At 50.6% G+C, this 22682-nt stretch overlaps 2 protein-coding genes across 13 annotated transcripts in view; one reads left to right on the top strand and one right to left on the bottom strand.

The window, feature by feature from the left end:
• PCSK2 (proprotein convertase subtilisin/kexin type 2) overlaps window positions 1–6643 on the top strand; it is a 218266-nt gene extending 211623 nt beyond the window's left edge. For both annotated transcript variants that reach the window (XM_072943770.1, XM_072943769.1), the window contains one exon: window positions 5919–6643. In XM_072943770.1, coding sequence (XP_072799871.1) covers window positions 5919–6405 — 487 coding nt within the window. In that variant the 3' untranslated portion in view covers window positions 6406–6643. The remainder of the gene's footprint in view (window positions 1–5918) is intronic.
• A 7516-nt stretch (window positions 6644–14159) lies between these two features.
• The window catches only part of BFSP1 (beaded filament structural protein 1), a 54081-nt gene continuing 45558 nt past the window's right edge, over window positions 14160–22682 (bottom strand). For all 11 annotated transcript variants that reach the window (XM_072943762.1, XM_072943758.1, XM_072943763.1 and 8 more), the window contains 3 exons: window positions 19381–19601; window positions 17149–17234; window positions 14160–15291 (listed from right to left, as the gene is read on the bottom strand). In XM_072943762.1, the coding sequence (XP_072799863.1) occupies window positions 14285–15291; window positions 17149–17234; window positions 19381–19601 (1314 nt within the window). In that variant the 3' untranslated portion in view covers window positions 14160–14284. The remainder of the gene's footprint in view (window positions 15292–17148; window positions 17235–19380; window positions 19602–22682) is intronic.

Raw genomic sequence — 22682 nt, 5'->3', positions numbered from 1 at the left:
AGCACTAACTCACCTCGGGCTCCACGAGGAAGGGACTCATGCGTCTTGTTCACTGGTGTGTCCCCAGTGCCTAGGACAGCGCCTTGCACTTAGCAGTCACTTGATCGGTATTGTCGGAATGACTGAACATTCAGCCGGCATCACCTGGGCACAAGGAAGATGTCTAAACAGTGGCCATAGGACCTCCAGAAGAGCCAGAGAAATTCCAGGGGGAGGCCCTGCCTTGCGGGAAGGGCTCTACAGCCCCCCAGTGCCCTCTGCTCCTCCATCCAGCCCTCACCGGGATTTGTTCTCCGATGCAGCTGAGTGCGGTCTGGGGCGGGCGTGCTTGTCGGGGAACTCAGGCGCTGGACCAGGAGGCCCTGAGGGCAACGCCCAGGCCGGCTGTGCCTCTGGCAGGAGAAGCTTTCTATCACCTGGAATAGAACTTCTCAGGGACGGGGATGGAGGGGTCCACAGCCCTGGCAGCTGGCACGTTCTCTGATGTGCGGGGCTGCCCAGAAACAGCCGCTGAGCGGCAACTGTCAGGTTTATGAGTTTCCTTGGTGTTAATCTTCCCAGAGAGGCAGTCAATTCGAAAAGCAATTTTCTAAAGAGGCTTTATCAGGAGAGTCAGTGAAGGGTGCTTGACTGAAATAAAAGGGAAAATAGAACTGGCTGGGAGCATCTGCACTGGACCAGCCAAGTGCAGTGAGCGCAGCAAACTCAGGCCCCGCCGGCGGAGGCCACATGTCCCCAGAGCACACTGTCCTGTGCCGGCCGCCCCCACCCTCCCTGGTTCACTCAGCTCCTTGAAGGGTGTGGCAAACTCCGGATTTTCAGTGAATGTGGAAATCAGTGTTCAAACCTGGCGTGACTGCCAGAGGCAGCCCGGGAGAGAGAGAAGAGGGTGTGCTCGGCTGCGTGGACGTGCGCCGGTCAGTTCTGAGCCGCAGTGTCTCCTGTGTGAGTTAACGCCCCCCTGACAACGTGACGTGGGAAAGAGAACACATCACAGTGACCGCTGCTGTTCTTAAGTGACCGCCACGTAGCAGATGTTCCAGGCGCTTGGGGAAGCACGGCTCTCATTATTCCAGTCACTATTCTAGCAACACAACCACAGCTTCGTAACGACTTGCTGTTACCACACAGCTGAGGATTGAGAGCCCACAGAGCAGTCCACAGGCCCCCGGAAAGCAGTGCCCGTTTCTAGGCACAAAGCCACTGAGCCCTCGTTTGCCGCACTACGCAATAAAATGAAGATGGCAAGATACACCTGGGCCCCCCATTTGCCCTTACAGGACTCGGGCACCAGGCTTTGGCACGTATCCTCTGAAAGTTCAGAGGGTGGCTCATCCCTTCCAGTGGGTGCCTCATTTTCTGCAGCAAGTGTGTTCCAGGACGTGGCCTCTGGGGCTAGCTGAGGGTCTCTGCAGAGTTGCCCTCGGTTTCCCAAACCACCATCTCCTATTTCAGTCTTCTTATAAACTGACTTTTCCTGAGCACCTGTCCCCTGTTCCCTTAAAATAAGAATGCATCGTACTCCTTTTCTTCCTGTAAAAGCTACACACGGTCGTGGAAGGAAAGTCAGAACACACAAGGCAGGAAGAAGAGGGTGAGAAACACCCACGAGGACTGCTCCCAGGCCCCTGACGCCAGCGCACCCGTGAGAGGGGTGGTGTTTCTTTCCTACCAAGCTTGCTGCCACTTGACTTCACACCAGGCTTTCCATTTCAAATCAATTTCAAAGTGACTTAACATTCCAAGGAGAGTCCAGTGGGATGCCGCCTCCCAGGGGCCCCATGCGGGCAGTGAGCAGCTCACCTGGCCGGTCAAGATGGGGAGTTTGGGGAGCAGGCAGGTCCTCCAGGCGCTAAAAGAAGCCAGTCTCCCCAGGGGCCCAGGTGTCCTCGGAAGGACTTCTGGCCCCTAAGGCTTCTGGGATAACTTGTGAACCCTAACCAGCCGTTCCCGCTCGAGCCTGTCCTTCTGCCTCTCCAGGTGCACGGCCAAATTCCAATCATTCTCTCAGCCTCCCCTCACCTTCCCAGCTCTCAAGCAAGACCCTGAGATCTGGCAATGGGCAGCCTTTGTTCCACTTTCCCCACGTCACCCTTGCCATCCTCTCTCTCCTTGTCCCTGTCACTAATGCCTGTCCTGTGACCCCCGGGGCTCCTGGGAGAAGCACAGCCAGCCTGGGACATGCCCGCCTCCCTCCTTCTGCTGTCAGGGCTGCTTCAAGGCCTAGAATCCCGGGCACCTCTGCGATGTGCTGTGTGACAGGGCTGTCCCCAGCCCAGGTCTGTCCCTACAGCAACTTCTCAAGGGGCTTTTTTTTTTTTAACTTGGCTTTCTAAAGAAAGCAAAAGAAGTAAGTGGGAGTGGCTGACCCCACATGGTGGAAGAAAGACACGTTTGTAGGGTTAACGTGCCATGAACAGCCAACAGGCCTCCAAGGCAGAGCAGAGGGATATGGTTATTTCCTTCCCAATCTACTCTCTAGGAACAGGTAACACTGGTCTTGGGTGGGGTGGCCTGGAAGCAGATTTTTGAGGATGAGTTCATGTGTATGTGATGTATTGAGGGGGGGCTTTCCAGGAAGAACCATAAGGGAGTGGGAGGCTCAGGATGGGCAGAATGCAGCTGAGCCAGATGTGGCATCAGGTAACATGTGGGTGTGGCCTGATCTACCGGGAACTCTGGAGCATCAATAGGACCACAAAGTTGCCCCACTTGGAGGCAAGGGCGCTGGCCTTATACATCCCCGTATCAGCCAGGCACCAGCATGGGCAGAACATATGACCTCCCAGACAAGGCAGCTCCCAGGGCCTGAGGGCGATTCTGCAGAGAAAGGGGCAGCTGAGAGCCTTTGGCAGCCAAAGCTCACACAGCTGGAGAGGGAACCCAGCCGTCAGCCAGGGAAGCCCCCTGCGCCAGGGTGTGCTTGCAGGCTCTCAGGTTTAGTCCAATCCAGATCTCCTACTGTAAGAGTTCATTCCAGCCCTGGGATAACTTCTTTCTTGAGTGAGGGACCTTGTTCATTTACAGAAACTGCCAGCTTCCAATTTCCAGCTACAGTGGCCATTCCCATCTCTGATTCTTAGCCAGTCAAAGAAATCTTTTCAGTTTTCCCCAGGAAAGCAATGTCACTTCTCTGCCAGAATTAATACAAATTGACTTACAAAGAGGCTGTCACTGTGTGAACTCTAGTCCGTCAGTGACCTGGGTGCAAATGTGGACAGAAATGAACTTTTTAGAATCTAGCTTTTGAATCCCGATGACAACAGTGACTACCGCACGTGACAAATGATTGGTGATGCTTTAAATTACCCAGATGGCTGTTCCTCAGGGTAACGGCCTCTGGCCGTTGGCTTGTGAATTTCCTTCTTGAATTTTTCAAGGCGGGCTGTCTTGCAAGACACGAAAGGGGCTCAGATGCAACACAGGACTCAGCCAAGGTCTCTCTCCCTGCTCTGGGCATCACTGTCAGCTTCTGTTATCTCCAGGTGTACGTCTCGGGGGCTTCCAAAGCCCCTGAAGCTCAACTCTAGAAGGAAAGCCTCCTTTCTGGAACTGCCTGCTTGTTTTTGTAGAAACTCAGTCATAAAATGTGGCATTTCACTCACAGCTAAGGTTCTCGACATTCCAGAAGCCTCCTGCAAGGTGGTTGGAAAACCTGCATAACAGGATCCAGTTTTCCCAAGTGCTTTTCCTAGAGCCTGTGAGCCAGGGCGAAAACAGAATGTGCTCAAAACAGAAGCCTGAGAAAGGTTCTGGGTGGTGGTGGCGTCTTGATCAGGTTCAGATTGAACAAACTCAAACGATTAGCTCTCTGCTATCCAGTACGGAAGCTACCAACCACATGTGTCTAGTTAATAAAATTAAATAAATTTAAATTAATTACTAAAATTAAATTCATTAAAAATTCAGCTCTTCCCACATACTTGTCAATTTCAAGTGCCCGAGAGCCACATGTGTCCAGTGGCTACTGTATTAGCACAGATACAGAACATTTCCACCATTGCAGAAAGTTCTGTTGGTGAGCGCCGGTCTAGACATTTGTAAATGTACGGTGCATATGAACGTGTGTACATATTTTATCTTCACGGCCACTCTTCAGGGTAGGAAGTCATATCCCCGGTGTCCAGGTAAGGAAAATGAACGCAGACAGTTCAGACGCCTTGCCCGCAACTGGACCTGTAGTCTCCCCCACATGGCTTTCTGCCTGCATGCAGGCTGGAGCCCGCACGATCCTTAAGCATTCATCAGCTCACCTGTTAAGTTTCTGACCCTGTTCTGAGTGAGTAGCATCTTCTTTGAGAGGTCCAGGTCTTGGCTCGCCATCCTCACATCTCCAAAGCTGGCCTGATGCCTGCTCTCCACCAAACTGGATGATTTCCCCAGAACCTAGTCCTTGGGACCCCACCTCCAGCACCATCCCTCGATCACCATGGCCAGTGGATGCACCCTTCAGCGTCAGAGTCCTGCAGAGCACACATAGTAGTATTCCATGAAGCTGTTTATGTATATATTTTTAAGTTCCTCGCCTTCATCAGTGAGCTGCTGGGCATCTCCAGCCAGCCTCCCACGTTTGTCACCTTGGTTCCAAGGGCAGCAGAGAACCAAGGCTTGGCTCTGAGCTGGGTGTATGACTAGCATCTTTTTGTAGATGTGCTTTACAAGATATGTGTTTAAAAATATGCACCGATTTATTCTCCAAAATAAAAGCCATGTTCAGGGGGATACTAACAAGAGCAAAGGGCCAGGGGAGGGGAGTGGGACCGTGCTCCAGGCACTGGGCTCGGTGCTTTCCCACGTGGCCTTTTTCATTCTCACCAGACCAACCCACAGTGACATGAGACTTCAAGGATTTAAATAACTTGCGCAAGCTCTCCTGACCAGTAAGCATAGAAGCAGAATTCTAACCCAAATAGATTTATTTCTGAAGTCTGGAGTATTTCCTTTACACCATGTAATCCTCAAATGTAGCTTCCTTTACTATGTTTCTGGTGCAAGAACCTTCGCACATCTCACCTTCAAAGGAGGCCGTCTCCGGAAAGGAGATCAGGTGTATGGAAAGGCAGCTGACCCTCCAGGGTGCTCCAGCTCTACGATCAACGAGACTCCCAAATTCCCCTGATCACTCGGCGGTCTGTTCTTCATCAGGATTAATCAATCCAACTTCAGCTTTTTTTTTAATGATAGTAATAACAATCACATTAGCAATAATCTCTCTTTATCAAGGTACTTAGTACTTCGAGAGAAAAGCATACACGCTCTTGTCTCGGTCTGGGTTGCCTCAGAAGTAGACCCTGAAGGTACTTGAGGGCTGACCGTTTTTTAAGAGATGATCTTAGGGAAAACAAGTGTGGTAGAGATGTCAACAGGGAAGAGGAAGCAATCCAATGACGAATGCATTGATGATGCATTGACGGGCATGTTGCCACCAAGGGCAACTAGGCTCAGTCCCACTGGGGACGTTGAGTTGTCCCTACTGGCAACCGGGAAGCCAGGGTATATTTTACTCACCACCTTCTGTCAGCCATCGGTAGAGGGTTTTCCCTGAGGGATTATATCCCTGAGGCTTTGGGGCCAGCCTGCACACAGGCGGAGGAAGCTCCCACAGTGCAGGGAAAAGCTCCAGGACGGAAGGTGGGAGATGCTGATACCTGAGGTGGGAAGCAGTCAGCGGCCACAGGAGCCGCGGCTGCAGGTGAACCCAGAAGTGACTTAGGAGAACTGGGAATGGTGTCAACAGCATCGCTACATCCCCCTTGGGCCCAGAAGCTTCAGAGAGTGTAGGTGACGGGCTCAGGTCACACAGTTGCTGTAAGAATGACCCCAAAGCCTCTGCTCTTTCCCGTCCCCAAAGCTGTCTTCAAAAGCCCTGGGATGGTGTGCCCTCCCCTGACCACATCTCCCCATCACTTTGCCCTCAGGAAAATACCATCCACTGGCAAATTGGTGCTGACGCTCACAACCGACGCATGCGAAGGGAAGGAAAACTTCGTCCGCTACCTGGAGCACGTCCAAGCTGTCATCACGGTCAATGCGACCAGGAGAGGAGACCTGAACATCAACATGACGTCGCCCATGGGCACCAAGTCCATCCTGCTGAGCCGGCGCCCGAGGGACGACGACTCCAAGGTGGGCTTCGACAAGTGGCCCTTCATGACCACCCACACCTGGGGGGAGGACGCCCGAGGAACCTGGACCCTGGAGCTGGGCTTTGTGGGGAGCACGCCCCAGAAGGGGGTGCTGAAGGAGTGGACACTGATGCTACACGGCACGCAGAGCGCGCCTTACATCGACCAGGTGGTGAGGGATTACCAGTCCAAGCTGGCCATGTCCAAGAAGGAGGAGCTGGAGGAGGAGCTGGACGAAGCCGTGGAGAGAAGCCTGAAGAGCATCCTGGGTAAGAACTAGCGCCACCGCCTGGCCGCCACCGCCGCCTGGCCACCACCGCCGCCGCGCCTCCTGCCCACGTCTCCGCCTCTCGGTCCTCGCTCCACACCCTGCCAGGCGCCCCACGATGACTGTCCCCCCAACACAAGCGATTCCAACTTCTTGATCTGAAGCTTTGCTCACTGTCAATGATTTTCATTACGATGGAAGCAATCTTTTCTATTCTGTGCCCCAAATACAGTGTTCCTACCAACACCTATTTCCTATTTGTGACTCGAAGTTGTTTATTTGTGTCATTCAGGTAGGTGACATCCTGCAAACAGCCCTGGGACAGCTTTCCCCTCCATTTTCTTTCATAGAAGAGAAGAGAATGCATCTCAAATTGCACACACGGTGACTCCGAGGACATTTATTCATGGTCTCAACTGAGGACCCGTTACTTACAGAGAGAATCCAAGATTATGACAGAGGGTGAGCTCTGGGTCTCTGATGTAAAGCACAGAGGCTGTACATCCTTTGGGTAAAGACGTTTTGACTTAGCAAGATTTTTCAGTGATGTAGATGAAGGTGGCGTGAGTCAAAAGATGCCATCTCTGAGAGCCCTAATTACCAGACGGGGAAGAGAGAGTCAGAAAGCAGGGGCGTTGGAAGCCTTACCACCAATGCCGACATCACAGCTCATCCTACTCACCAGCGTGACAAATGTAAAGTCTAAGTAGCTTGGCTGTCCTTTGTCCAGCTGCTGCTCTGAGTTACGGTAAAAACTGCCAGAGGTGCCCAGTGTACTCTCAGTACGTGTAGATTTCATCCTAGCCCCAATTTTCTGGGGTTCCTCCCAGAGCTCCCCAAAAGGGAAAAAAGGCAAGGCTGGACTGGCAACCTGGCTGGGAAAGTGTAGCTTGGTCGTTTTTAACACAAGAATGTTCCTCTTCCTAAGTCACTCTGGGGCTTCTTAATGTGATGGAAGCGACAGGCATGGTGAGTATTTTTGACAGCTTCCCACACACCTGCTGGGGCTTTGATCTCCAAAATACGTGACTGGTGGGAAATGCCATACTTCCTCATGCTGTGGTTTCTGATGAGTCCGAGAAGTGGCCAATGTTCCAGAAGAGGTGTGTGGAGGGCGAGGGGGTGTGTTTGAAGAGAGCTGGGGCCGTCTCCACCTGGGCCCCTGTTTGTACAGAGCCTCTTCTGCTGAAGGGGGGACAAGCCAGCTCAGCCCCCAGTGACTTGAGGCTTGAAGGAAGCAAGAAGAGACCTCTGTAGGGGGAGCACTGAGTCACCATCTCGGCAGCTGAGCTGTCCAGGAGGGGGTTTACCACGCAACCCACAGGTGACACTTTCCCTCGCCCCCACCGTCAACTCCAAAGACCCCATCTCATTTCCAAATAGAAGTGCTTTCTGAGCGGCTGTCACTTTAGTTTCCTACTCAAAGGTTGGCCCCTCCTCCCCAATCCCAAATGCCCACCCGTTCCCAGGAAACAACTTGGTTTGTTTGATTTGATTCCCAAGAAGCAATCAACCTCTTCTGTCTCCACTTCTCCCCCATCCCGTGGGGAGCCTGGTGTCCCTCTACTCAAAGCCAGCAGCACAAGGGCCCAAGGGTCCGTTCTCTGAAGGCGGCAACTCTGAGAGAGAAGCCTGGAAAACTCCTTTTCTTTCATTCTACCCCCTACATTGGCATGAATTTCTGTCTTCTCTAGCACCATGTGACCTTCTCTATAAAACGCTTTACAATGTAATAATATTTATGATTTTTAAAAGAAATTTACTATATGTCATGAAGGTCTTTTTAAACCAGTTTAGATTTAAAGAAAAAAAATAAATAGATGCCATCAAAATTTCATTTTGCATTAACAGTCTGAAAATAAACCAAAGGACATTGTGTGTGTATAAGTGCACACAGAAATATGTATACCAATGCAGACTATATACACGTGTGTATATATGTGTATATATCTTTGTATACGCTTGTATAACTGTATATGCACACATATACCTAAAATGTGTGTATGTGTATTAATTGAAGAAACAGACACCATATTCATCTCTAAAAGAATATTCAGAGGGTATCAAGATGACTCTGGCTGAACAAAAAAAGCCAGAGGAAATTCAGGTGAAATGTTCCTCAATTCCCATTCGTTCACCTCTCTGTAATTCTGCGCCTCCCTGTATAAACATTGTGTCTTATATAGCAGCACAGATAAGAAATAGTTGTCCTATTTTCACAGTTATGGTATAATTTATGAAATTAGAGAGTAACTTATCAGCTTCTTAATAGAAATGGCAAGTTTTGATATGAGTATACAGTACCTGAAAATATATATAGTGCTATTTAAAAATATTTGGTCTCTACTTCATTTTTTGCACCAGTATTAACACTAAACTATGTCTTGCTAGTGAGGTTTTTATGCTCCTAATGCAAGAGACAGCTATTTCTAGTCATTTATTTTAAAAATGAAAATAAGTGAATAATGATTAATCAAGTTAACGTTGTTATTCTCTGTGACAAAATTTTATAAGCAAATTTAAAAATACATGATGTAAATTAGGAGATTCAACAATAAAACATTACCTTCCAGAAATTACGTGGGATGTGGTATGTATTACAGAAAAACCCTTCCATCCATTCTGGGAGCAGATAATAAAAAGTCACCGAAGAGAGATCCAGAAAGCTTGCTTTCATAAATATGTATGAAAGATTTATGATTAGCAAATAAATCATACACAAATTATGACCTGTAGCAGCATTTTTCAAACTCAAGTTACAACCATTAGCTGTTGTAACATAAATTTAGGGAGTCAAAACCAGCATTTTGGAATAGAATAGAGTAGACCATGAATATTAATGATAAATATTGCTTCCTGAGATATCTTTTGTAAGGATTGTGTGTGTGTGTGTGTGTGTGTGTGTGTGTCTGAGTGTGTGTATTGGCTCACCATGTAAAATAAATTTTTTATTGTAAGTCATGCTCAAAAGTCTTTTAGAAACACTATTCTGGGCTATAGTCTCTGGGCTAGACTAAGTTATGCTGTAGTAACGAACAGTCCCTAAATCTCAGTAGTTTAACACGCGGAGGTTCAGTTATCATTCACACAAATTTCGCTGAGGATCTGGGTGACTCCTCAAGGACACAGACCTCCATGCAGTGACTCAAGGATTCAGGCTGCTTCAGCCGTCATCTTCGGGTTTGTAATCACAACACGAGGCTGCTACAGTCAGCAGGCAGGGAAAGAGAGCCCGTGGAGCCTCCTCCACTGTTCTGTGCTCAGCGTGAAGGAGGCACACATGTCATTTGACCTGCTGTGTTTTGGCCAGTCCTGGTCAGTGACCCCACCTAAATGGGAAGCAACTGAGAGGCGTAGGACAGTGAATGGCATAGCTGGAGAGGACCAGGGTCTCTACCACAGAAAGCGTGATGTTTCTATACAGCATATGCTTAGGTACTGATTACATGGATGATACCATGAACAATATTACAAACTAGCTCTAGCCCATGTGACCATGTGCTATTCTAGCCAATCTCATTATTAAAAAATATTAATATATTAATAATAGTTCATTGTCAAAACAATTTTCGGTTTTGTCCTAGGATGTAATACTTCTCAAACCCAGTTAGTAAAATCTCAAGACAGCCTATGGTTGGAAACAGATACTGAAGGGTGTAAGGTCCAGTCTGATTTTGTGACAGATGGAAACACTGCTTTTCATCACTTAATTTCAAAGGCTTACTTCCCAAAGATGAAGTTAAAAAACTGATCATTCTTATAGGGTTACTGAGAACGGGATTCAGCTGCTGCTCCAGGAAGGAACTGCCACTGCCTGGGTGAAGTAGCCCTGCTGGGCGATGGGGACAAAGGAGGAGCAAGGCCCTCCTCCCTCCTCCAGCGTGTCCTTCCCCTACCGAGGAGATGCAGAAAGGAGGTCCCAGGTTCCAGCTCTGGCACCAGAGGGCAGAAAGGCAGGCTTAGAGCTAAGAGACTGGCGCTTACAAATGGCACCCTGAGTTCCTGTAGTCACCACTCTGATAAACCACCTGCATCCAAGATCTTATCAGGGGTCTGCCTTGGGAGACACCCAACTTAATTCAAACCTCTGTAAGTTCCCTGTTGATACTGAACCTCATTCATTAGCAGTATTCTTTGGGATCCCTCGGGTGGCAAGCAACAGAAACCAGCTCTAACGTGAAAACAAGTAAGCAGCATGTCCAAAGCATGCAGGGTAGCTCTTAGAGCTGAAGAAAAGCCTGAAGAGCCAGCCTAAATCAGCCTAGAAAAGGGACAGAGATTGAAGCAAACCTGGGGATGAGGATGCACAGTGGGAAACGGTGGTGGCGGAACCGCCCTCCCCGTCACTGGGTCAGGCCCGGCACTTTCAGTCTTGGTCTCACTGGACTCACACCTCCTATTCCAACAAGGGCTATAGTTGGGGACACTTGCGCACCCACGGGCAGAGGAAGGCAGGATGTCGTGAAGGTCAGATCAGGGCTGTAACCTGTGTGGAAGAAGCAGCTCCTTGATACAGGATCAGGGCTGCCACCTGAGGAATGGGAGCGGCTGCTGGGCAGGCCCTGAGGCTGGGCCTGAGGTTGGGTCCTCCCAGAAGCCAACCCTGAGACAAGGAGTCAAGGTCAAGTCATTTATTTGAAAGGAGGCATGTTCATGTAGGGGAGCAGGAACGCGGGACGGGGAGAGGAGGAGTCCCACTCAGGGCACGTGGGTGAGGAGGTTTCTCCGTGAGCATCTGGGGCTGAGGCCCAGCGGGGAATGTTTAGAACGTGCCTCAGCGTTACCCCATCGCGGGGGGGGTGGTGAGAGAGCTGGAGTGTTTGTGCACCTGGCCTCTCCACCCTGGTTGGGGGTTGCTCCTGGGGTCATGAACGCCCCAGCACTCCCAGCCTTCCCAGCATGTGGACCGAGCACACTCCCGTGGACGTAGGACCCCTGATGGCAGAGCCGCACATGCCAGCCAAGCTTGCCTGGGAGTGTAGGCATGAACCAGGGATCAAGAATCGAGGATCTGGGGGATCAGGGCTGCTCACTGACTCAAATGCTTGGAGAATGGGAGGGATGAGGATCCGGGATACGGCCTCTGTATGGGGGAGGCAGCACCGGAGAGTCTTGGTCCTGGACTTGAGGCTGAGTCAGGGTAGAGGAGGCTGGGGCCCCTTGGGATAACAGTTAAGACCAGCCACTCGGAGCACTGGCACTTTGGGATTCTCAGGACTGGTCAAAGCTCCAATGTTCTCTTGTCATCGATGTTACTGGGAGGCCTGCTCTAAGCCCCCATGTTTACTTTTTATAAAACTTAAGTGCTTGTTTTCAGAGACTTCACAGAGAGGAAAAGCCAGGAAATGAACTCATCCTGCAGCTCTCCTGGGGGAAACAGCACCAAGCAGGAAAATTGGAGAGGAGCAGCCAAGAAAATGAGCAACTGGGGCTCTGGGGCGGGGAAGGTGGCAGGCGGACAAAGAGCCCAACTGGACCCCACAGTGTCCACCATGGCAGCCCCACACTTCACACAGTGAGCCCAGCTTTCAAGTTGAGGTGAAGCTGCCAGGAAATGGTGTTCACCTGGCCCCTGCCTCCTGCCTTGACTGTCCTTCCTTCCATTGTCCTCCTATGGTCCCCTTTATTTCTCCTCTTTGAACAGGCCATTCCTGACCCAGGGCCTTTGCACTGGCAGCTCCCTCTGCCTGGAACGCTCTTCCATCAGATTTGCCTGTGACTGGCCCAGCTTGTCATTCAGACCACACTTCACGTCACCGTGGGGTCTTTGCTTGACAATCCAATCCAAAGGAGACCCCCGTCACTCTAGCACATCACTCTGTCTGATTTCCTTTATAGTATTGTTTCCATGGGGTTTTCTCTTATTTCTCTTAGTTACCTGCCTGCTTGTGCAATTTCTTCCACTCCCACCAGAACAGCATGCCTGTGAGCGTGGAAACATGCCCAGCGTTCTCCACTATCTCCCCAGCACCCAGAGCCATGAGCGGCACAGAACAGGCCCCCAGTCCATTTTTGATAACTGAGTGGATGTAATATAAAAATAATCTTTCTTTGCCAAACAATACCCTCCTACTGCCTTTTTAAATGACAATATTAACTGAACACATGGTCCAAAAAATAAAAAGACTTAATGGGGATAAGGAAAGATTTGCAGTGGCTGTTAGGTTGGATATAATGTACAGGCTGGTCCAAATTCCTGGCACATTCTGGGCCCAAGCTAATAATTTCCATCATTCTCTCTTAAGCTTTTAAATTACATGTATTCCAAAATTGTGCAATGGAGTGGACTCTCCACTCATATTTTAGAAAGAACAACAAAAGCATGTTTCTCTCTTGAAGTCAAAACCTCGAATGAATTCAGAGCAAGGTTTTTTCAAAGCTCTAAACAGAAAGGAAAGGTGACTCCATTTAGTAGTCTTTGTATTATTCCTAACAAAGAAAGAATAGGCTGTAATTTATGACCCCATCGACCTTCTCTAATAATGTGTAGCTGTCTTGTCAGATACTTTTGTATAGGCAGATGCAATAATCCATTTAAGCACATTTATTCACTGCCCGTAATGAATTTTGGAGCATCTACATGAGGAAGGAGTAATTTCTTAATTGGATAAGTAGAAAAATTATTTTTGCACTGTTAGTAGAAAAAAAGATGCCTTAGAGACAACAAAAGTTTTTGTAAAGATTCCAGTTTCACACAAGTGCCATTTCCTAGGATGAGTCACCGTATCTGAGTGCACATGTGCCCATGTGTGAGTGTGTGTGCACAGGAGAACATGCACACACGTACATTATGGTATATTACGGTGATTGAGATCATTAATAAACTTGAAAACTCTCCCCTTATCAGCATAGCACACTGTCTGGCACCCCAACTGGACCCCAAAGTGTATCTTCAGTAAATGCTTGTTGGACTAGTTAATTGAAGAACTGCTAAATGATGAATTATGCAGTGACATTCAATTCTGTGTTCTGAAACCTGACCCAGGATTGCAATCTCTGAAAGAGAAATTCTAGGTAACTCAGACAAAAGGACATTCGGCACGTATGCTGCGGCAGGTGGCACTGGTGCCCCACTTAGATCCACATGACCCCTACAATTTCCATGTATTTTCATGCCTGACATCCAAACACCTGCATCTGTATTTCCTGGCCTGAGGGCTTTCCTGGTCCCCAAAGTCAACAGCCCTCCTTTCTGGCTGTGAAGAGTTGGTGGATCAACACCTCGGGCAGGGTAACTCTGACGCACGGGTTCTACTCTGTCTCCCAGAGTCCCTCATGGCCAGGGATAAGGGGGAGCTGAGCTCCAGCTGCCCATGTGGTAGCACATCTCCTATCGGGTGCCCTGCCCCCCAGTCTCCCTCTCTCTGCCCTACGGGTGCTTCCTGAGATCACATCCCCAAGAGCCGACGTCAGATCCTTGCTTCAGGATCAGCTTTCTGGGAAACACAAACTAAGACAGACATCTTTTATCATTTTACTCCTAACAAGACGCTCCTCAGGGGATCACGTGCCTGTGCTTGAAATGCAGTGAAAATGAGCCGGTGCCATCAACCAGCATGTTTCTGTGTGAAATCCAGACACTGATCTCTAATGACTGTCCCCATGACCCACGATGAAGGGCATGTCTCTTCCCTAAGCAAGCACGGTTTGGCGGTGACTCAGCAGAGCTCCCCTGTCCTGAGCATGGCTGCCCCACCTACAAGCCTGAGACACCTGTTAATTAGACGGAAGACATGCAAGCAAAGAAAACGTTTTAATTAAGGCTTCATCGGTAATGCCAGACGGGCCAACTACGGTCTAATCCAAACAAGAATCCTCACTCTTGCATCGTTTGTTCTAAAATACAAAGCACTCTCCTACGATGGCCCCAGGGGATCCTCTCCCCTGGAGCCTAGGCGTTGGAAGAGCATTTCTCTCCCAGTTTCTTCTTGTTTGCCTTTGTCTTTTCAATCATGGTCTCCACAATCACCGCAGTTTCTTCGTACGTCTGAATGCTCTCGGTGGAAATCTTCTCGATGGATTCCATCACTTCCACTTTCTCGTAGGCCAGCGTCCTGGGAGGGCTTCTGGCTGGCAGGCGGCTGCTCCGAGCCCCGTGCCCCTCGGACCCACCCCGACTGACCTGAGGTTCCTGAGCCTGGGGTGGAGATGGTTCGTCTGGACCAGGCGTGACCACGGGAGAGGGCTCCATGGCCCCTTCAGCCTCCTTCTGGCCATCCTGTTTCTCCTCAGGGCCCTCGAGTCCTTCAGCTTTTATCTCTTCCCCCTTGTCTGCAGTGGGCTGGTCGGGTGGCTGTGCATCTTCTTTCTTCTGGGGAGGCGCCTCTCCATCCTCCTGACCATCTTCTTTTCCCTGGGGAGGTCCCTCTCCACCCTCTGGAGGGGGCTCGGGCTGCTGCGGGGAGGGCTCCACCTGGCTCTCGGGAGGCACAGAGCCATCCCCCTTGGAAACCACCACGCCCCCTTTGGCAGGGACGGACAGGGAACAGAAGCCCGGGTCCACGAAATTGGCATCCCCAGAGACCAGCACGTACCGCCCTTTGGTGTGGAGGTCAGCGGGGGGCTCGGGTTCTTTGGGGCCTCTCACTCTCTCCTTGACCATCTTGCCTAGTTTTTCAAAGGCTTTGCTTATCTTCCCGCCGTCTGGGACATCCTCTGGAGCCCCTTCCGGGTTGGGGGGACTTGCTTCTTCACCCCCCGATTCAGGCTTAGACTCAGCCTCTTCTTTAAGCACCCCCCGCCCAGGCTTCGTGTCCTCTGGGCCTGTCAGGGGTGCGTCTTCCAGACTGTCATCCGCCTTGTCTTTCACTATGATCTCCTTTTTCCTTGGAACGTTCTTGGGGAGGCCTTTTTGTCTTGGTTTTGCTGCTGTTATATCCTGCACAGCCCTGGCGAGATCTTCAAAAAAAAAAAAAGGAGGGGGGCAATGAGTCAAGTATAATCACCAATGAAAGAGGAAGAAAAGGTCTTTGTTGAAAGATACACTAATTATCTCAGAGCCACATGCCTAGCGCTGGGGTGGGGGTTGCTCTGTAGGAGCAAAAGCAACAGGGAAAGATCCATGGGGTCTGTAGCATCCACAGCACACACGGAGGTCCCAGCTTGGCCGACCACTGTGTGACTTTGGGCAAGTCACTTGACCTCTCTGGGCTTGCAGAAGGGAGGGAAGGCACCCACTGTCCCCATCACCCTGGGTACCACTTACTGAGCTATGCGCCCCTCCTGCAATAACACTGTGGGAGCAAGGCTCCTGTCCCCACCCCATCCCAGCTGAGCTCACAGCCGGTACTTGCATCCACAGACCAGACAGTGGAACCCAATCCACGTGGTCATTCTCGCCTCAGGCTTCCCCAGAAATGGAGACACAGAGCTGCCTGGGCCTTTGACGGGTTAGGAGTGGCTTCGGGCATGCGGATGGAATCCATCCACGGTCGCTCCCTTGGTCCACATGCACCCCAAGCTAAATAAACATGACCCTTGATCAGCATCCCCGTCCTCCTAGACAACAAGAGGAAGTGATGCTGTTAAATTCAGAGCAGGAATCCCCTGCTCCTGAGGCCATACTCATTCCATCAGATCAGCCAAGAGGGAAAATGGAAAGTTTAAGAAAACACACTCTCTCACCCAGCCTCAGCCACGAGGTTTTCCAGCTTGACTCACACAGTAATTTTTTTAACTTTTTCATCCTAAAGGTCTTTTCCAGTCCCTCTCCACTTCCCTTCATTAACCAGAGGACTGAGATGCACAGAACAAGACATGGTGGGGGGCGGTGCTGACCCTCAGTGACTGAGCAGGAAATGGCAGAAATGGGTCCTGAAGCCATGAGGGAGGAGGAGACACAGAGAGGGACAAGGGAAGGAAGCCTGCTGGGCGCAGGTGTGGGAGAAGGGGTACCTGCATGGCCAGCTGCAGAATTTCAGGGCCCAGTGAGGAAGGAGAAAGCAGAGAGGGCCCCCAGCTCAAAGCTGGGAAGAATTTCCAGACAGTGGCAGCAGAGCATCAGACCAAGCGTGGGGACCCTCGGGAGCGCAGCGCAGCGCCCGGCACGGCCACACACCCCTGGAGCCGGCCCTGAGGGTCTGGGGACCGCCGCCCTTGCAGCAGTGCTCTGACTCTGGGACCCCATCTCCACAAAGCCCCCTGAGCTCTCTGAGACACGCGGATCAGCAGGCACCACAAGCACAGCAGCTCCCTTCTCCCCCGGGCACCGTGCGCTCAGGGCCGGGAGATTCAACTGCGAGCTGACAGCTCACAGGTGCATGACACCATCCCCGAAGGACCAAATGCTGAAGGCAGCAGCCACACTCGCCCACCAAGCTCCTTCCACTCCGTTTTGAATGGAAGAGAAAACCAACAATAACCGACCATCTATTCTGCTCCAGATACCAGATTAAGCAACTTTGTACAAAATAGTTCATTTAATTGGGGCTGGAGTCGGGGCACTGGGGAGAGATACAATTCAATAGTCACTTCTTGCCAAAGTAAATGTTGAATTATATTTTTAATCCCCAATTAAATGCTTCAAGTTCACAGAGGGCATTCCCAAGGTGATTTTTCTCCCTGTGAATTTTTAGGCTCAGCCACTCAGCCCCTGTGGGAGAACGTCAGTGAGGGAGACGACACTTGACACAAAAGCACTGGACCTCCAGACGGATCGGAGGGGAGTGTGAACAGTCAGTCCAGGGAGAAAGCCACTCGATTTTTTCCCATCTTTCCCGGGAGAGAAACTGGCAGAAGCCAGAGCTGGGGACTCACCTTTCCCGCCGTGTCGAGGGCTGAGCAAGGCTCCATGGCTTGTGGTGTACAGAGTGATGGGGGTTTCAAAGAAGGCAGAGCTCAGCCTGGCAGGAAGAACCAGAAAGAGTGTGGTCGCCATCTGTGACTCATTGGGCCAGACAGATGGCTGGGGGTGGCGGGGGGTCGGGGGCAAGCGGGGCTCTCTCGTGTTGAGCAAAATGAAAAAGGCTGTGTCTAGATCCAAGTGCTCGTGAACCTCAAACACATTTACACACTGGATGACAACGGAAAGGAAATAATCTCTCCTTTAAGCTCAAGTCATACACTGTGAAACACACTTAGAGAAAAATTGGAAGGCAGGGACTGCGGATAATCTAAAAATGCCACTTCTCTGTTGAGCAGGGACTTGGTTTGGTTTGTTTGTTCTTTTTAATAAAATACTGGGCAGCCCAGGGTGAAGTATTTAGGATGTCTAGGGTATGACATCTTCAACTTTTTTTTGAAGTAATTGTATATAATTAGAGAGAACAGAAAGATAAAGCAATTGACACAACATGTAAACAGCTGGTGAATCTAAGAGTACTCAGAATTCCCTTGCTCTGTGCCTGCAACATTTCTATCAGTTTGAAATTATATTGAAATTAGGAGTTATGTGTAAACCAATGAAAGGGTATCCAGTTACCTTTTGGTGAAGCCCTGCTTCTAAAACAGAATTTTCACAAGGACATTTAGATGCCAGTTCAAGACCTATTTTTGTATGTGTGTGCACGAAGTGTTCACTGTGACATAAATATAATTTGGAGTTCCATACAATACGTTGACCATAACTAGAGAAAGCAGAAGAAAATCTTGCTTTTCCTGCTACACATTAAGGCACTCACAGCCCAGACAGAGCCCCGGGGAGAGGGAAAGAAGAGCTCCTGGGCGGAAACTCCTGGGTGCTTCTCTTTTAATTTCATCTAAACTCAAAAAATCAGCAAGACTGAATCGAAGAATCTCAACTTAATAGAAAATGAGAGTTGTTATGTGAGGCGGCTGCTCTCTGATACACACGCGGTCACGGTTATGGACGCTGACACAGCCTAGATGTAGACATAGGTGTGGGTATAAACGATGTCAGATGCAGCTGCTGATTTGTACAGGTAGACCATGTGGAGGTAGGCGCAGAGATGCAGGTACGTGAAGATGATGCAGCCACAGATGCTGCAGGTGTCAGTGAGACGTGGGTGTGGGGGAAGGTTTAGGTGATGCAGGCGTAGGTGTAGCTACAGATCATGTAGCTGTGGGTTTATGTGTAGATGACACAGATGTACATGGTGTAGATGTAGGTGTAGCTGCAGGTGATGCAGATGTGGGCTAGATGACGGAGACGTAGGTGTATGTGCAGACGACACAGACGCAGGTGATGCAGGTGCAGGTGTAGGTGTCAGTGGAGATGTCAGTGTAGCTGCAGGTATAGACAAGGCTGCAGGTGTCGACGGTGTAGGCGCAGCTACAAATGAGGTAGACAATGTAGACGTGGTGTGGATGGACACACAGGTAGGTGATGCAGCTGCAGAGGCAGACATAAGTGTAGGTACGGGTGGACACAGATGATACAGACCAGATAACTCAGAGTAGATGGTGCAGGTGGAGGTGGAGATGTGGACGATGATGAGATACAGACACAGAGGCAGAGGTATACTTCCCAGTCACCTTGCGGGGAGCGGAGTTCAAGTCACAGTTCTATTATGTGGAGGACACCAGACAGCACACTGATAGCCATGTTACTGCCCCAACCAGATGCTAAACGTCATGATGGCAACATCAGTAATCAGCGTAATGACGCTGCACCTCTGAGCACCGGTGAGCTCCGGGTCCTGGGCGGGCCCCTCGCCTGTGGCATCTCAAGAGACTATCCTCTCTGCTAAGACACTGAACCCCGACAGGCCTGTGGAGCTGAAAGGAGCCTTCTCCATGAGGCCTTTCTGATCACCCTACTTAAAATTTCAAACACTCCCACCATCACCCTCACCGGCACCCCTCCTCCCTGCCCCACAATTCACTCCACAGACCTGTCACAGGTCACGCACGCACCCTCTGTTACAAATTCATTCAAGCTCCGTGAGGTCATGGGTTTCGGTTTGATTCCCTGCCACATGCCCACTGCCTGAACTGGCACACAGGAGGCACTCAGCAAAGATCTGGGAAAAGCAGGTGGCCGGATGGAGCGGTCGCCGCGACTGCAGCCGAGCCCCACTGTTACCACACCTGTTGCCTTCGTTCTCAATGATGCGATGATAGCGATCCAGCTCGTTCCTCAGGGTCTGCTGGGCGACCACCAGCTGCCGGCAGTCATAGGAAGACCTCTCCAGGCTCCTCTCCGCCTCCTCGATCTCCCTCCGCAGGGTGTCGATCTGCTCGTTGTAGAGCTGAATCTCGTCATCGTAACACTCGTGGGCATCTTTAATAGCTTGCTCTAGGGCCGCCGTCTGTGGGCAGAGACACCACCGTCAGGAAACCCTCCCACCCTCTCCCTGAAGACACGGGCTTGGCAGGGACGCCCTGGACTCGGTGCACCCACTTTTATTGGCTCTGCTGGCTTGTTTCTCTCTTCTCTGTCAGCAGAGAATCCTTAAGCCACAGAGGAATGTGAAAACAGAACCCCTTCTCCTTACACCTGCGTCAGCTCCCCCGAACCCAGCCCCTAACAGAGCCCTCCCCAGGGACAGCGGGAAGATGGTAAACCCGGAAAGTAACAAAACTGCTGTCCACGGAATAAAAGGTACAATTCAAATAAGTACATTCTTCATACTTCACTGAGTTAGCATAAATGTGACAGCCGAAAAATAAGTAAAAAGGAGACTGGTCTGATGTCGTCCCATCTCACACATCTGAAGGGTCCCGGCATCCATGGGACCCCACTCTCCTGACCAAAGTCACAGAACCAGGACCCAGGCTGGCTCCTCTCCGGGACATCCCTCTCCGGGAAAGGAAGCTCAGAATAGCAGGCTCTAGACTCACTGGGACATGCGTGCAGAAGCTGAGAAGGCCTATTCTTCAGAAAGACACAGAAATGAAGCCAAAAGGCAAAGACAACAGAGGTGAGTGAGCCTGGGAAAGAGAGGAAAGAGGGGATGAGGGAGACGGTGAGAGAGGGAGCAGCTGCCTCAGATCCTGGCTCCGAGCTCCTGCACACAACCTGCTCCCAGACTTCATCCACCACCTCTATTACCTGAGCCTTTGTAGGGAAAATATCCTTCCAGCGGAGAAAGCCAGCAGACACCATCTTAACAAAGTGATCCCAGTTGCATCCCCAGGTCGGAGGCACAGCCACACGATGCCCCAGGCCAGAGGCACCGAGGACACTCACGTGCTGTGCTCCTGCCACAAACGCGGGGCCTCAGCCTAATCCCAAGAACACACCAGGGAAGCCCCAGTGGAGGGACATTCCACAGAACAACTGGCCACCTAGGCCATGAGAAACAAAGGCAGAAACTGCTCCAGACCGGAGTAGGAGACAGGACATCTAAATGCATGAAGGATCCAGGACCAGGAAAAGCGACGTGGGTGGGGTAATGACGGATGAGAGTCAGGCAAGTCAGTTACAAGGTTGGTGTCACCGTCAACCACTGCGCTGTGTTATTAAGATGTTGACCCCGGGGGAACTGCATGAAGAGTGTGGGAAATCTCTGTGCTATTTTGCAGCTTCTTAGACCTCTAAAATTATTGGAAAATAAACCAAAAAATACCCTTGCTATTTAAGCGAGTTTAACCAGGTTTTTTTCCTCATTAAAAATATCTCCATTCAATATATGAAACTGACACAACACTGTAAATCAACTATACTTCAATTTTTTAAAAGGTAAAGAAAAATTTTCCTGCCTCAGTCTTCTTAGGTCCCCAGACTCCTTTGGGCCCAAGGTCATTTCAAAGAGGAAAAAGAAATCAAGTGTCCTTCACTGATCACACTGTCTTACCAAAACTGGCCACCAGATGGTGCTAGGCGACTTCAATGAGAAATGACACCTTGCTTTCCGAGTAATGTGTGACTTTTTTCACTTTCCTGTCACAGAAACTCAGCTGATGCAATTTAGAGAACCCGAATGCCTGTCCTTTCTCTCCCACTGGTGAGAAGTGCCTTCCGCAGGGGTCTCCTGTGCAGTCTACGTTCGGCCTCAAAGGAGCGGCCCCCACTTCCAATTGGGGTTCCGTTCCGGGCAACCTGCGGACCAGTGTTCTCCAATTCGAGCCCGCAGAGCCCCCTGAAGGGCTTGTTAAAAGAGATGGCTGGTCCCCGCCCCAGAGTTCCTGATTCCGCAGGTCTGGGATGGGCCTGTGAATGTGCGTTTCTGACAAGTTCCCAGGTGACGCTGACGTTGCCGGGTCAGGTACCGCCCCCCGAGGACCCGGCTGTGGAGGGGCTGGACGCATCAGATGCCCTAACCCTTGGCGGAACCAGCTGCCGCAGCCCTGCCCACCCGCAGCGCTCCCTCGCCCACCCCCACCACGTCCCCAGCCACAGCACCGGCCCTGCCAGGGGCTACACCGCCCAATCTCCCTTGGAGCGCTCAGCCTAGCTACTCCATTGGGAAGGCACTAAAACCTTTTAAAGTCAGCAAGAAGTCAGCCATGACTATCTCTTGAATAGGGCTATGGAGGGTCTGAGCCAGGAACTCAGCTGGAGGTGGACCAGATGTAGAGCATTCTGGCCCAACATGGGACCTACCCTTTACATCAATGTCTTCAGAGTGTAGCTCCTGGGCCAGCAGGAGCCTCTGGAAATTTAGAAATGCAGATTCTTGGGCCACGCCCACACCTACTGCGTCAGAAACTCTCCAGTGGGCTCTGCCACATCTGTGGGGTTTTTTAAATTATTTTTTAAATTAACTTTTGCTTATTTTGAGGGAGACGTAATTAGGAGTTTTTAATTTATTTATTTTAATGGAGGTGCTGGGGATTGAACCCAGGACCTGTGCATGCTAAGCACCCACTCTGCCACTGAGCAATACCCTCCCCCCACGTCTGTGTTCTAATTAGAGCTAATTAGGCAGACTTCTGGCCCCCATGACCTTTGCCCCTTAGCTTTAGACCCATGAATATGTTATGTTACACAGCAAAGGAACTTTGCACATGTAAGTGAGGCTCTTAATCAGTTGACCTTAAAAAATAGGGAGATTACTCCAGCTAATCCGTAATCGTATGAGCCCTTAGGAGCAGAAACCAGAGAGATCCCAGCAGCCAGCAAAGGAATAGGACCCCCCGTCCTTCTGGCCCACACAGAACTGAGTCCTGCCTGCAACAGGACTGGGACAGGAAGCAGGCTGTGGTCGCTTCTCGGCCTTTTGGCTTAGGTCAAGGGCAGGAAGCAGGTCGTCCCCCAAGAACCTCAGGATAAGGGGGCCCCAGGCTGGCCAACACCTTTATTTCAGCCTTGTGAGCCGCAGAGCAGAGGCAGCGGCCCAGCCTGCCCGGACCTCTGACCTACGGAGCTGTGATGTTACTCGGGACTGCTGCCTAGGCCCCACTTCGTGGTGATGTCTTCTGGCCACAAGAGAAAACTAACACAAGTC

This window comes from Vicugna pacos, chromosome 19, assembly GCF_048564905.1.
Source record: "Vicugna pacos chromosome 19, VicPac4, whole genome shotgun sequence".
Lineage (NCBI taxonomy): Eukaryota > Metazoa > Chordata > Mammalia > Artiodactyla > Camelidae > Vicugna > Vicugna pacos.
This window is presented reverse-complemented; position numbering and strand designations above follow the sequence as displayed.